This window comes from Pleurodeles waltl, chromosome 2_2 (assembly GCF_031143425.1).
Source record: "Pleurodeles waltl isolate 20211129_DDA chromosome 2_2, aPleWal1.hap1.20221129, whole genome shotgun sequence".
NCBI lineage: Eukaryota > Metazoa > Chordata > Amphibia > Caudata > Salamandridae > Pleurodeles > Pleurodeles waltl.
The window spans coordinates 666358560-666377136 of record NC_090439.1 but is presented as its reverse complement, the minus strand read 5'-3'; the positions used below and the strand labels follow the sequence as shown (position 1 = coordinate 666377136).

The 18577-nt window shown below is 42.8% G+C and overlaps 1 protein-coding gene across 1 annotated transcript in view; it reads left to right on the top strand.

The window, feature by feature from the left end:
* Positions 1–17941, top strand: part of TOX (thymocyte selection associated high mobility group box) — a 308168-nt gene extending 290227 nt beyond the window's left edge. Inside the window, exons 8-9 of the mRNA XM_069220230.1 lie at positions 13064–13215; positions 16766–17941. Coding sequence (XP_069076331.1) covers positions 13064–13215; positions 16766–16802 — 189 coding nt within the window. The 3' untranslated portion in view covers positions 16803–17941. The remainder of the gene's footprint in view (positions 1–13063; positions 13216–16765) is intronic.
* Positions 17942–18577: the final 636 nt, after the last annotated feature.

The window sequence follows — 18577 nt, the reverse complement described above, 5'->3', positions numbered from 1 at the left end:
CATTGGAGGGCTACTGTGCAATCATGATCTTTTCTGCTCACCCTGTTTCTCCCGATCTCGTGGTGACCTCTGAAGTTGCTCTCCCTGGGTCCAAACCAAAGCCCATTCACCTGAGCAATATGGAGGACCCTTAACTAAGTAGTGCTCCAACTCCATTGTCACACACCTTAATCCATGCTAAAAGTGCTATCAGCAATCTCCGCTGTCCCTTCGTTCATGCTCCTGATGGACAGGGCTTCTGGCTGGGGAGGCAGGAGCATCGCCTATCCGCTAGTGCAATTCTCTGTCAGTTTTCAATACTGTGGGTTTTTAAACACTTGCTCATGAAATGTGTGACAAATCGTACCTTATTCTTCTCCTGTGCAGTGGCCTATCACATGCCAAAGGAGGTGACCAATACTTTCCTTTTGTTCCTGTATTTATGTCCTCTTCCTTCTGCTACCCATCCAGCCTAGGGTACCTTCATATCTGGGCCAATAACGATGCAATAGCCTAGGGGGATGTAATGACGTGGACATCCTAGGCTTTTGAGAGTTATTCAGTACCCCGCCCAGAGGAAGCAGGTGACAGAAACGATCTCCTTTTCTCCCACGTTCCTAACCTTGGCACCACTGAATAGTCGGAATTCACTCGTTATTCATGTTTCATCCCAAATGAATTGCACACTTAGGCCCTGATCATGAAGCCCGGCTGAGAAGGTATTAAATATCCCACCCGATAAAATCCAATATCCCTGTGTTTGGATTTTATCAGATGAAATAATTATTACCTGTTCTTAATTCTGTCCTTCAGAATTGGGTGTAGCTTGTGGATTTTGGTGCGTTTCGCACCCGACTCCCCACCCAAGTATTTACTGGGTCTTTGTGTCCTTCAATTGTAGGAGGTTTTGCATGCTGATATATAACGGTGGATGCGGCCTTTACCGAACCCAGTATTTAGCACTGCGACAATATCCGCACAACACATAATTTCGACACGGTACCCACAAAGGGGTTTGTGCAGGGGTTGGTATTTTTTGGCCCATACATAATTAGGGTCTTGGACGGTGCCAGATTTCTTAGTGAGTGAAACAAGTGGGTGGAGCAAAACAAGAGGTAAATGACTGTAGTTTCTTGGGCTTCTGCAAAGCAGCGCCATGACACTTTGCATGTCTGCTACAGTAGTTTTTGTAGGTTACAGCTTAATACCGTATTTGCTAGCATCTGCTTCCCATGTCTGATGTGCGCGCTTGCAAAGTATTGGAGGGTGTCCTTTGTTGAAATGGCAGGCACTGCCTAGAAGCACTGTGCCAAACTCCTTTCCGAGTTAAAAATAGAGGTACAGAAAAGCCAAGTAATCTTGTTGTTCAACAAATAGCAGGTGCCGTTAGAAACGATTCCAAGTATGCATCGTAGGGCATCTCCTGCCCCCTCTTAAGCGTTATTCTGCAGCCATTAACCCAGTAATGAACCATGCTTCCGCTTAAATCTACCTGTCATCACACCATACTCCTCACCAGGATGCGTCACTTTGACAGTATTACCTGAAGTGTGGCCATACTTGATTGGCGCCTTCCGGAGGCACATGTCATCAGATTGGACTGCAGGTCCACCAGAGCCATCCACGAGGATGTGGATGTCTCCACGTCTCTGTTCGAACCGCATTCAGTAAAAACAAAACCCTAAACCTCTCTCAGTCAGGATCCACTGCCTTACTTACGGTTGCTGGCTCAAAACCCATCTCTTTCCCTGCCAACTTTCTGATCCCTTGTACTTTGAAAACTGTCCATATCAGTTTCAAGCACCAGTGCCCCCGCTGCTACATCTCCCCGACCCCCCAAATCATCTTGTGAATCCGGATTCCCTTGCCCATCAGCATTGCCGATTTCGGGCTGTCCTAGTTAAGCCACTGCATTTCTGTATCCGCACATTTGAATTTATTTATGTTTTTATGCTTGTGAAGCATAGAAATGTTGATGGTTAAAACAAGTGATGATGCTACACTTCTCTTCTTTGAAACTTGTCTGATTTAGTTCAGTCCACAGTAAGCCAGCGCATAAAAGAACTGGCACAGTAAGATACGCATTGCCCTACTCCATTAGTCCGGGTATGTCCCCCGTGTGGGCATCTGGGTAGTTCTAGAACCCAAACGCTACACAGTAAAGTAAAGCAGACCTGTTTGCTGTTCCAGACCAGAAATATCGGTGGTCAGCTAAAGTACTGGTGACACGTCTATCACCCATGCAAAGTGGGTGAAAACCTGTGCTTGGCTGTGTAGTTGTACCTGGCACATCGCGTCTCTTTAACGCAGGGTCAGTTCTGACAAGGCACCTAGGGTATCTCCAACAGTGGGCCTCACACTGACCACGGGAGCATGAAATATGATTAAGGAATTAGATGCGAAATATATCTTCACCTGAGACGCCAAAAACATTCGAGCGGCCCTGTTTTGAAGAGCAGTGGCCGCCATGTGATGGAAACCACACGGAGCCCAGCGAGATGTGCTGGACTAGATATTAACACACATCTCTGCCACTTCAGTTGTAGGCAGCCAGAATGTGTCGAGGCACACCCAGGCATTAGTCAAACAGCAATTGAACTATTCGCTGCATTATTCGTACGAATCGTGTAAGTCAGGCGGCAGCAGGTGTATATATTTCAGAAGTGTAATTTGCACTGAGCATGAGGAATTTTATTCTTTGCCACGAGCGGCCCCCTCCCCCAACTGCAGTTTATTTGATGCAATAAACATTGAAAAATGACTGTATGCGCACACTCCATTCGCTTATTCTTTACTGCAGCAGAGCTCCGAATGAGGTCAGGGGAAAAATCATTAATATCTGTCAACTTCTTTTATAACCCAAAGGAAAAATCTTTGTCTGATATTGCATGGGCACATTTTCAATTTCCGTGCCTAATAAACAGTTTCTTTAGGATTTGGATGTCATTTCGAGGTTTTTTTTAAATCGCACAGAGAGTGATGAATAAATCACTTGCAAAGACAAACACGGTTGACGCCTGTTGAAAATACCTCTTTGGACAAGCAGGAAATGAAATTAGTTCCCAAAGATGTGTGGCGATGAAGATCGCCCTTAACATCGGATGTGGGCTTCATATGGTCTGCTGCAGTGGCATCACCAACCTGTGAATGACGATGAAATGTAATTAAAGAACCAAAGTCCCCCCTGACATCAAATTAATCTTTATCAAGTTGGCATTTCTTTATTTCTGACGGGCATGGCAAAATGACATTTTTACATTCAATTCATGTAGCTAACAGTTGGTGATGTTTCTCTTGAGCATTGCAATCCAAACCATTCGGCTCTGTTCAATTAAACCTCAGCAACACGTTTCTTGTGCATTGTTTGCTTGTATATAGTATAAGTCATGCCTGGCTTTCTCAGTTATCTTTCTGTTGTTGAACTGTGTGCATATGTATTGCACATACATTTTCCTGAAACAGACGTCATTTTTAGGACCATGCGACATCTCAACAGTTACTATCGTGCATCACTGTGTCATGCAGCAACCATCAGGAGTATGCTGCCCATGCAATCTGTGTCAGAATAAATACTTTATGCTCATCACGTGAAAGTCACATGGGATTTCAACACAGCGCTCGCTAAACGTCGCACTATTTAAATACCACATGAATACAAACACACACACATACTAACTGAAAAGCAGCAGATGACTACATATGAATGGGTATTACAAGGGAAATAGGGACAGTGGGGTAGAAAGAGTACCCTGGGCCATAATGTGAGCTAGGAAAATGCCCCTGCCTGGGTCCTATTTGGGTTGCAAAAAATAGGCATAATTTGGGACCCCTTAGACTGGTGGCCACTACTCTTGCTGCACTAATTGTAGCTACATCAATTTATAGCGACAGTGGTGGGGAGATAAAAAGTATGTGGAACAGACCCTTAAAAAACAGGCAAGATGAACAGAGAGAACGTTTTTTTCTAATGGATACTTCTAACTACAGATTCCTCTCACCTGCTACTCCCCAGGTTTCAGATTGGATCTGGAAACTTTTCTTATACAATGCGCATGTCACTGCTAAGTGGGGCAGTGCAGCTGCATGTTGGCTCCATGCCACCTCTGAAGTGACGGGGTGGAATCCCACATGATGTCAGATAATTTTTTACTGCACTTTCAAACACTGATCTGGCGCTCCAGTCCTAATTTTGTTGGTCTTCCAATGACTACTAAATTGAGTTTCAATGTATTCGAGAACAATGTGCCCACCTAAAATCACAGGTTTCAACCCATGCCATCATGGCAGAAAACAAGTGAAGGTACGGATCCGCACAATTCGAGTCTCAGGAGTTTGGGCTCGGCCACGACCTAAAGTCATAAAATAAATGTGCACTCATGTACTGGAAGGCGATCCGAGACTGGAAGGTGACGCTGTATTCCACTGAAAACAAGAAGTTGTGACCTTCGCGCAAGTCTCACTCCCACTCTAAGTCATGTGAGCGGACTCGGTCCTGTTCTCAAGGCCATGCCCATGAGCAGTCAACTTTGCACTCAGAGTTCTCCGGTAAGCCCAATTTTAAGTCTAAATGCACAAATAAAATGGTGAAGTAGTACTCCACCCTATCCCTTCACTTTATACTGAAAGAGGAGGCACAAGGGTGTCATGATGTCTTGCCTTCAAGGTCTCTGGTTACATAGCCATATTTCTCAGCTAGCCCTGGTGCACCCTGGGTAAATAGCAATGCCGCAGCAGATTATTGCCTTTAAGGAGGCTTTGCTTTCTGTGCTTATGGCTGTTTCTGGTGTGTCTTCAGGCCCCAACGAACAGAGTTGCTCCCAGTCAGGTATCTGCCAGCAGTTCTTCCTCGGCTCTGTCTTACCCAGTGGGATCAGGCTAAAGCTCTGTACTGACTGTGGTGCAAGCTTCCACTCCGGCTCCAGGAACTGCTGTGGGCCTTTCTAGGTTGATAACTGTACCAATGCTACAGACTCCGGAATATGATCCAGTGCTGATTACAATGTCAGATATCAAATGAACTTTGGCTCGATCTCCATCAGTCATTCTACAAGATTACAAAAGTGCAACCAGTCATACATCCCTACTCTGACCTGGTGCATCTACCAGGTCAGATGCTCCAGCAGAGGCTCCATTGTATTTTTGGCTCTTACTGTCAACAAGAGACACCCGAGTATAGGGGTGATTATGGTGGGTATATAAATTATTTTCTTCCCCCTCATTACACAGATGTTAACATCTTAGATAGATTTACAAGAGGCCAGTGGGCTTGAAACCTCGCCTGCAGCAAGATGTGAGTTTGCACTTGGGCCCCCAATGGATGAAGGTGCCCTTACAGTACTGTTCCAGAGGGCAGCTGAGGGATTATATTCACAGCTGTCCTCAGTTGAGAATGAAACAAATTGCCTTAATGATGTTTTGCAGCCTTTGCCAGCCATGTCTGAGTCTTTGCTCCCTTTTAATGAGGCCTTCATCAATACTGTTAACGTCACCTGTTCAATACCTTGTCCTGCCTGCCGGTAAATTGGCAGGTGGCCAGGTGTCACAGACTACCCCCTGATGATCCTAATTTTCTCACAAAACCTCCTACTTCAGAGGCCCTTGTTTTTCAGGTTTTAACCCAATTTATTCCCCACAACTCCTTTGAGAGTCCATGATGATTGTGAAAAGTGTTTGCTTTCCTCCTCCAGGGCAGCACTGTGGTTGGTTAATGCTGGATGCCTATTGGGTTGCTACATGCATGCCCTGTGGGAGATGGCCAGCAAGATCTTGCTGGCAGTCCCAGACGACCTACCTTTTCTGCTTGCCCCACCAACCAACCCCCCACTTCAGAGAGAATTTCAGAAAAGCAACTGTATATTTTTCTGCAGGGGGTGCGAGTGTTACTCTCCAAAGGTGCTATTGAAAGGGTACTGAATGCGAAAGGGGAGGTGATTATTACTCCCAATAGTTCCTTGATCCATTAAAGGACAGGAATCTCTGGCCTATTTTTGATCTTTGACCTCCGAATGCCTTACTGTGAAAGGACAAATTCAAATGATCATTCTCACACAGATTCTGTTTTGTCCTGAGCCCCATGACTGGATGTTCTCCTAGGATCTGTAGGATGCATATTTTCATAACTTCTCCTGTAGTCCTACAGACATTACCTTCGGTTCAAAGTAGGCCAGGAGAATTTTAAGTTTTCTTTGCTCCCTCTCAGTCTCACCAGCCTACATCACGTGTTCAGGAAAGTGATGGCAGTAGTTATGGCCCACTTCGAAGGTCAGAGATACCAGTTATCTCCTACCTCGCTAACTGGTTGTTGAGGGCAAGCTCACCAGGACCAGTTGTAGATTACATTAGGTTTCACATTCAAAGAACCAGCATCGCACCTTAATTGGAACTGCCTTAGACATAGTGCACTTTCCAGCCTTTTCTCTGCCTCAACAAGTCCCAAACATTCAGGCTATGATCCCGATGTTTCAGCTCAGTCCTCAATCATGGTAAGAGAAGCTCTGAAATTTCTTGGTCTCTTAATTTCGTGTATCCTTCTTTTCAGCTGTGCCAGGTGGCATTTGAGTTCCCCAGTGGAATCTGAAGTACCAATAGGCCCAACACCAATGAAATCTTACGGATTTATCCAGATTTCGTAGGAGACAGCTCACCATCTGCAGTTTGACTGCTCGAGCAAAATTGGTCCAGTAGCAGATCCCTCTCCCATACCAATAAGAGCTGATGGTGGTGACAGATGTGTTTCTGCTTGGCTGCTTATAAGGCCATCTGAGGAGAAAGAAATCTAGGACTTTGATCCCCCAAAAAACATGACTCCCTATTAATCTTTTGGAATTGCTGGGAATTGTTCTGGCTTTAAAGGCCATCCTGCCATCTATCAATGGGAGACCGGCGCAGGTTCTTAAGGACAATTACACTGCCATGTAGCATTGCAACAAACAGGGTGGAGTGGGGCCCTGCGTTCTGTGCCAGGAGGTTCTGCCTCTCTGCTTTTTGGTTGGAGCATCAGTCTATATCTGGTCGTCAACCACATGGCAGGATCTGTGAATGCCAGAGCGGACGAGTTGAGCAGGCAGTATCTGACAGATCATGAGTGGCATTTGCATCCTGAGGTGGCCTACGGTATCTTCCAACAGTGGAGAGAACCTTGGTTAGCTCTTTGCCACTTCTGAGAATGTGCAATGTCAATAGATTTGTGCATTGGAATTTCTGCAAGAAAATTGGTTAGGAGATGCATTCACACTGGAATGGAACACTGGATTGCTCTACGGTTTCCTGCCCCAGCTCTCCTGTCCCGAACTCTGAAAAAGATCAAAAACAACTGGGCCCAAGTCATCCTAGTGGTGCCAGGTTGGGTAAGGAGAGTGAAGCACCCAGAGTAACTGGGAATTAGCATCTGTCCTGTTATCAGTACACCACTTCAGGAGGATCTTCTTTTGTAGGAAGGCCTTCCACATAAAATTGCACAATCCAAACCTACATATGTGGTGTTTGAGTGTGTTAGAAATTGGGTCTCTAGTTGGCAGAGGTATACACCCTTGTCCAAGTAGGGACCACAATCCTAGTCAGGGTAAGTCTCAACACAACCCAAATTATCCCCTGCTCACCCTTCAGTAGCTTGGAACAGAGCAGGCAGGCTTAATTTAGAAGGCAATGTGTAAAGTATTTGTGCAATAACTTATATAGTAGCACAGTGAAGACACCACAGAAATACACCACACAGGTTTAGGAAAATAGATAATATTTATCTGATTAAAATATGGTCAAAGCATCGAAAATCCAGTGTACACAAGCAAAGTTATGATTTTTCAAAGATGAAATCCCACTAAAGCACTTAGAAATACATCACAGCGTCATTGACGGAGTCGTTCCCAATAATCCGACGCCACAGGCGCTGGGCACAGTACCTTTGAAAACAAAGACACAAAGATGTAGTACAGAGTCATGAAGGTGATGCCTCGCTGGAGCTGGTGCGGCAATAGTCCCTTACAGCGTCCGGGGAGGTGAGACATCGGTTCCGAACTAAGAGGCAGGGGCGGCGAGGCATCGGTTCCGTCTGGATGAAGGGGGAGCTGGTACGGTGTCGGTTTCTTTTGACCCGGCGGGATCGATGGATCTAGTCGGTCAAGACATGATGTGTTGACTTCACAGTGTCGCAATCACACTGCAGGACATCAGCGGTGTTGCAGTGACGTCAGACTTGCGTTGCAGGCCGTGGTCATTTCGTGCAGCGAGGACCACGGAGCAGGCAGCGGTGTGGCATCAGGCAGCGGCTGAGGTTCTTGAGTCAATGAAGTCGATACTGGAGTCGCTGAAGTCAGTGAACTAGCTAAAAACTAGTAGATGAAGTCTTTGTTGGCCCTAAGACTTCAGAACAGGAGGCAAGCTCAATGGAGAGCACTTTTGGGGGAAGGCAAAGTCCTTCCAGAAAAGTCAGAGGGCAGCAGGGCAACAAGCAGGGCAGCAGCCCTTCTCAGCAAAGCAGTCCAGATGAGTCCTTTGGGCAGCCAGGCAGTTCATCTAACAGAGTTCAGGTGTAGATCCAGATGTGTCTGATTTGGTGGGGTCAGAGATCCAGTTTATGTACCAAAAAATGCCTTTGAAGTGGGAGAAACTTCAAAGAGTGGTTTTGAAGTGCATAAGCTCCCCTTTCAGCCCAGTCCTGTCTGCCAGGATCCCTATGGGGGGTTATCAGTCCTTTGTGTGAGGGCAGGTCACTGGCCTTTGAAGTGTAATGGAGCGCCCTTCTACCCTTCCTGCCAGGGAGACCCATTCAGTATGCAGATGAATGCAGGTGTGACTGAGTGTCTTGGTGGCTGTCTGGGTGGAATGCACAAGGGGAGCTATCAACCAGCACACACCGGACATGGATTGGAGACAGACTGTAAGGCACAGATGGTAGTAAGTGCAGAGAAATAACCCACTTTCTAAAAGTGGCATTTCTAAAATTGTAATATTGAATCAAACGTCAGCAGTAAGCAGGATTTTCTATTACCATTCTGGCCATACTAAACATGATAGGGCTACTCCTTCCAGATCAGAATCTACCATTTACAAGTATATGAGGGCAGCTCTAATGCTAGTCTATGAGAGGAGCAGGCCTCACAGTAGTGGAAAACGAATTTGTGAGTTTTCCAATACCAGGACATGTAAAACACATAGGTACATATCCTACCTTTTACCTACATTGTACCCTACCCTTTGGGTTACCTAGGGCCTACCTTAGGGTGAATTATATGTAGAAAAAGAGGAGTTTAAGGCTTGGCAAGTAGTTTTAAATGCCAAGTCGAAGAGGCAGGGAAACTGCACACACAGGCCTTGAAATGCAGGCCTGAGACATGGTTAAGGGGCTACTTATGCGGGTGGCACAATAAGGGCTGCATGCCCACTAGTAGCATTTAATGTACAGGCCCTGGGCAAATGTAGTGCACTTTACTGGGGACTTCCAGATAAATTAAAAATGCCAATTGGATAGGAACCAATGTTACCATGTTTAGGATGAGAGAGCATATGCACTTAAGCACTGGTAAAGTGCACAGTGTCCTAAAACCAGCAACAAGAGGGTCAGAAAAATGGAACGAGGCAGGCAAAAAGTTTGGGGATGATCACCCTAAGGCTGTCAGGTCTAACAGAGTGCTTGACGGAAACGCGCTTTGTGGACTTTAGACTACTTCTTGCTAAACAATACTTAACATGCCATTGGAAGTTGCCTGCTCCACCCTTGGTGTTGAGCTGACAGGAGGAGGTATGCCGTTTGGGTGCCTCTGTGAGTTCAGCGCTGCATAGGGACAGGGGATTATGCAAAAGACCCACTGTTATGGTAGAGGACACAATGCTAGAACATTCTTAGAGCTGAAGCATAGTTGCTTGTTACTTCTCCTCACTTTCTCCCTCATCGCAATTACGTCAGCTCATCTTGTGAGTGAATTTCAGGCACTTTTAGTGGAACCGCCATAAATCACCTTTTTCACAGAAAAGTTGATGCTGGGGACTCGTGCAGCATTCTTGGCAAACTCATTAACTCCCTTTAATCGGGGAGTATCCTTTACCTTGCCTTCCTTCTTTGCTGGAGAGGCGCCAGCAGCTGGACTTCAAAAAGCTTTAACCTTTTACATTAATCACACCAAGGAACACCGGGTGGATTATTAGGTTTTTGGGGCGTTCACTTGGTGGAAGAAATGGAAATGTGTAGAATAGAACCCTATCAAGGTGAACAGTCCTCTGCATCATGATCTGCTATGCCCAGGCAAGAAGCAGCCCCCGGAAGGTCTGAGAGCCCATTCCATCAGGCTATGGCTGCTACTACTTCGTTGGCTCGTGGAATTTCTGTCCTTGACATCAGCTAAGTTGTGACATGGGTGTCAGTGCATACATTCAAGAAGCACTATTGAGTTAACAGGCAGGTGCAACAGAAAGGGCACTTTGCCTTCTCAGTCCTGCAGGACTTTTGTGGTCTGAGTCCACTTCACAGGTGCTGAACAATTTCAGAAAGAGTACACTGTTCCTATAGAAGACAAAAGACAAAGAGGCACAGGTTCAGAAAGACACTTAAATTAGAAGCAAGAGCCCTCACACATCCATTGGATGTCATGCTTCATCATAGGGCCAGCTCCTTGTCAGGCTGGCGCTGCAATGCCTGACGGGCCCGTAAGGGGGCCCTTTACCGGAGATCTTTTAACAGGAGTGTGTGCCAAAGTAGGAATCAATTGAAAACTATCTTCAACAGAAAGCAAGAGAAAAAGGAGAAGTTTAAAATTGGCTCTGGGGCCTACAAACAACTAATTTTATTGGTGTGAGGTCCCTAGGTCAAGACTAAAAACAAAAAGGGAGTGGAGAAGGAATAATGTTCCACCACTCTACTAACAACACGAGACTGAAAAGGACAGTTTCCCTTTAGCTGATTTTATGGTCAACACTTCACAGGTGCTACATCTTGGGAGGTACTGCTTTGGTATCTATTTTAATGTGTGCGATGTGCCGTTAGAAGTCTCCATTGGAAGAACAAGCTAAATATTTACCTTGGGTAATGCTCTTTCTGACGGATACACTGTCCATCTGCTGATTCCTCACCGCCCTCCTACTTCTATGTTCTGTGGAGTGCTCTCTTTTTAATATCTAAAAAAATCCCAAGATAAAAATCATCACACTGATACCAACAATTGTTCGCACTCTTTCTGAGGGCGTGGAAAGGGAAATAAGAAACATGTGTCAGCGCACAGGGATGGCACTTATATGTGCCTCTCCTCAGTCACTTTTGAGCTGATATGGGTCCAACGCAGCACTGCCGATCGCCACACTAGTGCACTGCTGGAGAAAGGTTTCTAGATCCGGTCTGGCGCCCAGTGCATATTCTAAGGTGAGGAATCTGCAGTTCCACAGGGTATGCACTAGAAAGAACATTATTTAAGATACAGAAGCTGTTCATCTAGATGAGGTGGAATAAAAGGATTACAGAAGGGGGAAAGTGATAGAAGTTATACAGTAAATGGTCATTGCCCTCAAAGGTGAGACATGTATCCTGCTGCTACTCATATGGCTGCCTTTAAACTGCTTTTGTAATGATTTGCAGTTATATATTATTTATTTGCCTACTGTAGGATTTTTGTTATGCACTCCCTGTACAAAGCTTGCCTGAGGTCACTTCGTGCGTGGTTATCGGGGTGAAACGTTATGTGGTGCCTCTGTCAGTGAGGTCGGCATAGGGTCAAAGGGTGTGTGATGTCTTTTATGCCACAGTTTTGGGGGCTTGGCTATATTAACAACAAGTCGTATATATTTTCAGACTTAATTTAATAGTCAGAGGGTTTTCGTGTGTGACCTTCTTTGCAATGGCTTTGCTCTTTATGTGCATGTTTCATTATTCATTTCAGTGAGCTCTTAGATTTATGTAACACTTTACCAGCGACTGGAAAAATCCATTTGTTGGTATCGGTGCATATATTTTGAGCCAATACATGTGGACCATTTCTACTTCAATACTTAGATAACGTCTGCGTTTTTTCCCTTTGTCGAGGTCTCTTAACTTGACATTAGTGCAAGTGTTTTTGGTAAATGGAAAATGCTTTACAGCTTATGCTTGCTTGGCCTCTTGCTTCTGTAAAAGTTAGAGAAAGATACTAAATATTGCTGGGTATACACTGGGAACATGTCCAGTATTTTGCATGATTGCCCATGGCTGACCGACTCGGTGTCACTTAGTGCTACTCGAGCAAAACAGTAGTCAAGGAGCCCATGTCCGAGACAAACTCCAAACCGTTAATCAATCATGATTGTTGGGTCCTTTGTACATCACTCAGACCTGAAAGGTTTTCTTTGGTCAGTCTGTTGTAGGAACATAAATGGGTCAGTAAAAGAATGAGAGTTTATATGCCACATACGTGTACAAGGAAACACCTCAGTCGTCGACACACAGCATCTGATCGATGGATTCATACAGCAGTCTGTATTACCGATATCAGTCCGTGTTATCTCCAGCTATTCTTGCCCTGCATAGAAATAACCTTCATAAAGCGCCACAAAACAAATGGTTTCGACTTTGAAGAACATTTCAGTGCAACCCAATAATATGCATTCACTCCTGGTTTCTTCTTCATTGCCCTCCCCAGTGAGAGATGCCATACAGGCTCCTTTTAATTACGTTAGTTCAGCTGCAAAGTTAGTGTGTTTTGGTTGAATTAGTGGTTAGTTGAAGAGAAATTCCAATAAAAAACAGCAGATGGTCCCTTTTTGATTGAATGAAGAGAAAGGCTTCTCAGAACAAAGCATGAATAGGTACAGGCTAATAAAATACCCAGCCACCTGCTGCCTGTGTCTTTCAAAACGATTCTGTTGCATATTCTGCAGAATAACTAATGGTGTCTCCCTAGCCCTTTTCGAGACGCGCATTAAAACCCTAAGTTCAGCATTTGGTCATATACATCCACGGATGTATATGCACGAACTATACACAGTGCCCTCCATGTCATCCATGTCTAAGGCTGAAAAGCACCCCAAATGTGGAGCGGTTGCTGTCACTGTTTTTCAGTTTCTTGTTTGCAACGGTTTGTCAATTATCTGCGGCTCTGAACTTACTGAATCTCCTTTTCATTTTCAGGGATTTAACCTTCATTCGGAATATCAGAATCTTATCAACCCAACATCTACAGCCGCGCAGGTTGTTACTCAAGCAATGGAATACGTCCGCGCGGGCTGCAGGAACCCTCCCGCACCTGCCGTGGACTGGAATAATGACTACTGCAGTAATGGGTAAGCAGTCGGCAGATGCCATTTTGTGTCGAAGTATTTGCAAATACCACCTATTCATGGTGACTTGTGCAGGAGAGGGCGGGCCTTGTCGGGTGTTGTCGGAAGCTCGTGTGGCTCACGGACATCCTTGCATGGGAGGACACGTAATTAGGCCTTGGTCATATTATGGTCCGTTTTCAATAGCAAAGTGACGAAGGGGCAAATGTTAGTCCGCGAAAGCAGTTTCAGAAATAATCCCGTGCTGCTAGAGGAACGCAGTGCGATGAAGGTCAATCTGACATCCACATCAGAAACATATTAACACATTTCTGAGTCATCGCCGGCTTCTAATTGATTCCCTCTCAAGTCCCTGTCTGTCGTGTTTTACGAACAATGTTCGATGCAGCATGTCTAGATCTGCCTGGAAGAGGGAGGTAATGGGCGGACTCACAAAGGTTTGCTTACAGGACCCACTAGCTGTTGATTATGTATATGCATAACTTTAGCGTTTACAACGCATACGTCCCATAGGCCAATTACGTGAATCTTTATTGATCATGTGCCTATTTTGCTAACACTAGATACGTAATATATGTAGTCTGTACATTATAAAGTTAATAAATTACACCAAATTTCACATTTTAACCATATTGATAATTTGCAACTCTAACGTTATTTTTTGCTCTTTGCCAAGACTTTTCAAGTGTATGGGAGGGACTCTAAAAAGTGTGGCCGGAACGTTTGCAAACCTTGTCAATCTCCTTACATTATTATTATTATTATTATTATTATTATTTGGCCTATGACCCCAAGTTTCTCTGAATAATTCTGGTCACTTCCTTGACACTGCCCCTTTACTGATGTTACTCACATGCCCTGGAACTCCAGCATCCTTTACACTTAACCACTGTTTGCATCTGAATACATTACACAGTTGTGGCATGGTTTACACTTAAATATATTTATCTTTGACCAAAATCCGCTAGAAATGACCAGCAGTTGGTAATTAAGATCTCATACAGTTTTTTTACTTGAGTTATGTGCCCAACAGAAAATGAAGGTAATGAATAACTTGTAGTAGCAAAATTGATGCATATAAATTCTACCTGTTTTTAGAGGTGGTGGTAACAAGAGACAGAATTACAGAAAAGTGAAGCAGTAAAACCAAAAGTGCTTACAGGCAGTGTTAACAGTAAAAATGTATTGTTGGTCTATGATATCATATTTTTTCCTTTAAATGAGGACCCTTATGTCTTGTAAGAACCCTTAGTATTTTCGGCCTCCTCACTTTCTTTTTAAATGTTTACTTCCGCTCCACACCAATTGACAATATGTTTAAGGTTGGCCACCCAGCAAAAACTATATCACCACATGATATGACACAGTGATTTGGTGGGAGGTAATTTCACTCTTAAAGCTCATCCACATGGAGACTGTCTGCCCCTGAACTCCTCCATTTGAGACAGACTTTGGAAAGTATCTAGATGGAAAATGGCATTGATCAGTTTAGTGCTAGTGCTCAGGCGTTCCAAGATTTCATCTGTCAAGTAGGGCTTGAGAGAGCTGCACTGGCTTCCCATTATAAAGCGCATCACTTTTAAGGCTTTTTGCCTAACCCACAAAGCCCTCCGCTCTCAGGGTTCAGGATATTTGCAAACAGTGATTGATTGGTACACTCCCAGTCGCCCATTAAGATCAGCAGATCTCAGGTTGGCGCAGACTCAGATGAGTAAAAGAGTAAAATGGGGAGACAGGGCTTTCTCAGAGGCAGCTGTTAACTTATGGAACTCGCTACCACTTAAAATTAGGGCGCTCTCACCCCTCCTACCATTTTGAAAGCAACTAAAGACCTGGTTGTTTTCACTGTAGTTCTCTGAATCGCATCAGCCTCTCCTATCCACTTAGCGCTTCGATACCTGTGGTCTGAATGTGCTCTGTAAATGACACAAATACAGTTTTTTTTAGTAAGCCTGATGTTTTGACTTTGTGGGTCTTCATGTGATTTTGCACATCCCTCCTGCATGGCAATTCTCATTTAGAGAATCAGGATTTTCGTTTGTGTGTCCAAATATATTTTTTACTCATATTGGTTTGACTTACTGGCCTAAATCAGTTTCCTGTGTCCTAAATATGCCATATGCATCGCTGGAATTTCAATTTCTATGTACCTGCTTTAATAAAATGTGGCATTTGTGTGTTTTCATTGGCAGTGTTCTATATTATAATATATTATATTATGATATAGGTGCCACCAACAATTATAATTTGGTAGTGCAACATATTAGTAGGATATATGCTATGGTATTGTTTGTGTACACTTTATATCACGCAAACCTTTTCTGGACATTTTCTGTGAATGTACTGATGATTAGTGAGGCACAAGATTCGGGTTCCCAATAATCCCATGGTATCTCATGATTGTCAATCCGGGAGTGATTTCCTTGGTAGTGCTTTGGAAACTTGGGGCCTGACTTCAAGTGCAGTTTCTGTCATACCGAAGATTGAGTAGAGTTGCACATTGTTAATTTATATCTAATGGTAAATAGCAAAATTAATTAGCCTCACATCTGCGACATTGCAAGGGAGTACGCTTGGCTTCTGCATACCCTTGAAGGCTCTAACACTGTATTTGAAAAGATGCTTTTGAGAACCTGTCTCGTTTTGTCTTACACATAGAAACGAGGCACCTGTGTCTGTTTGTTATGATACACCTATAAACCAATTATCCTTATAATCATTAATATGATGCTTACAGTATTTCCCTGACCACTATCATTAACTGCCACTGTCAGTCATTGCTTTGGGTAATCTCTTAGTTTTAGTGCATTTTATAATATTTTTCCCATTTTCCTAGTTTATGTTTAATGCTAAAGACATTAAATATTAAATCATGGCATATCAATTATTTTATCTTCAATTTCATCTGAAAGCTAGCCAAGAATTTGAAGTTAAACCTTGGATCTATGCTCCTTAAAATGTCTTCATATCCCACTACCCACTGATTTATTTGCTTTCACAAAGGCAAGTTTGCCTTTTTGTGAAATTTTTATTGCTAATGCTCAGTTGGTGTAAATATATGTTAATAAATAAACATTTAATTTACCACAGTCCTAGTAGTATTTTATCCACTTTCAAGATTGTATCCATTGCCAACGATAGTTGCAGATGTACAAATGGGAAATCCGTATCATATTGTGCAGGTAAAATGTTTAATCTTTCAGTGTGGTAATCCTTTCCTAGCATTTTCAGAATTTGCTTGGAGAAAGGTGAGAATTTGTGTCTCAGAGTGTCATCGGGAATCTAAGCCTGTTGGTTGCCCATTCCAGATCAGATCAAAACATAACACACTTTTGAAAGGATCCGTCCCTGTAGTGGCATGTCCTCTTCAATGAATGATCCATTGAAACAGCTTGTCAGTTCACGGATGTCCATTTAGTAGCAAAACTTGCATGTTGGAATTTGATGTCTAAGATTGTCTTAGCGTTCATCCAAAGCATGAGCTTGTTGAATACTGTTGTCGCAGTCTTTTTCATAACATCTATTGTTTTCTGTTTTGTTTCCTTTTATGCAGAAGTATGCAGAGAGACAAAGCACTGTACCTCACCTGAAAAGCTAAAGAAGAACTAACCTCTCCTTTCCAACGTGGGATGCAGGGAAGTCTTCACATCACAGCCTGCTTCAAGCAGTCATGGCAGTTTCTGCATTTTATTAGAAATACAAGTTGCTAAGCACTTAGGACAATTTTGAGCTTGTGGGTCACCCACTCTGAAAAAAATAGTCTTGCTTCTTTCTTTTTTTCAGAGATCCTCTGCAGGACAATGTTTTTCTTACTCTCTGAAGGAAACTTGGACCATTCTGATTTTTTTTTTGCTGTGAAGTGCTGCGCTAGTAAACTGCCTTAGCAACTGTAGATGTCTTGGATAAAGTTCCTGGATTTTCCATTGGTTTTCATAATGGGTGTTTATATGAAACTACTAAAGACTTTTTAATGGCTTGATGTAGCACTCATAGCAAGTTTGTAAATAGCATCTATGTTCCACTCTCCTAGAGTATAAAACGTGAATGTTTTTTTGTAGCTAAATTGTAATTTTAAACTGGATCATTCCAGTTTATTGATTTCACAAAAATCGGTTAAATTGGCAAACAAGGTTATGTTTACTTTGTTTTTAAAAGCAGTGGACTAATAGGTCTCTATTTTCAAGTATTTGGGAAAACAACGTGGTGAGAAAAATATTTGAATTACATGATGTAAAATTGGCAGGTGTCTTAACAAAGAAATAAAGTGTGGGATTAAAGGGGAAAGAAAGCAAAATACATTTATTTTGTATGGCATACGATTTGTTTTTTGTATCAATTCTTGTGTAATGGTTAGTAAACGTCATTTAAGTCCTCTTCTGTATAAAAACTGCCAAATGCTTACCTGGTATTTTATTGGATGTGGAAACAGATTGGAAATGGCTAAATTATAACCTTGACATATGAATATGTATTATTGTTTCAACATACTGTGTCTGTATTTAATCTTTTTTTATGGAACCTGTTGCGCCTATTTATGAAAAAATAAATATAGGTGTTTGTAAGTAACTTTGTTAGCATTTCAAACCTGTATTTTTCTTTGGCGTTTTTACTTTTGTTTTCAAAATACAACTCACGTGCACATCTGCTGGGAAACTTGATGAATTATTTTTTAATGTGATATGAATAAAGACAAAACTGCTATTTTTGGCAGAAAATTAAGGTTACTAGACTTTTATTTTGCCCGTTTATATTTTTGTGTGATTACAGGTCCTAAAGGATAATGGCAGCCATGTTTGTGGCATGTTGTTGTAATATAGTAACTATCAATGACAAAGTCTCGTAGTACAAAAACATAAATTATATATTAAAACATCTAATTGTATTGTTATGTTGTTTGATTCTGCCAAAACTGTCATATATATTTTCAGATGTAGATACTTTGATTTGCTGATTGGATAGAAGTGAGTCAATCTAACTATGTCTTTCACCTATGCTGATGACTAGGTATTTTACCAATCTTTTAGCATGTTCGTACACCTGGAGAGGTTTCATGCTCAAATCACCCTTCAAACCACATTGTTCAGTTTAAATCCATACAGTGCCCCTATTTAACATTTTGGGAAACCTGAATCTGCTGTGTGCAAGATGTGTTACCATTCCACCATTGTTTCCAATCATGTACATAATTGTAGGACAATATTATTGGGGCACTGGGTTGGCGCAGTTTATTATTTTTTGTTATTAAATGAATTAATAAATGAGTCAATAATTACTTTCTTCAATGATGTAAGGTCTCAATTAATAATGGTACTGTCATATTCTTATGAAATACTCCAAGACATATCCGAAGTATACAGCTAACGTG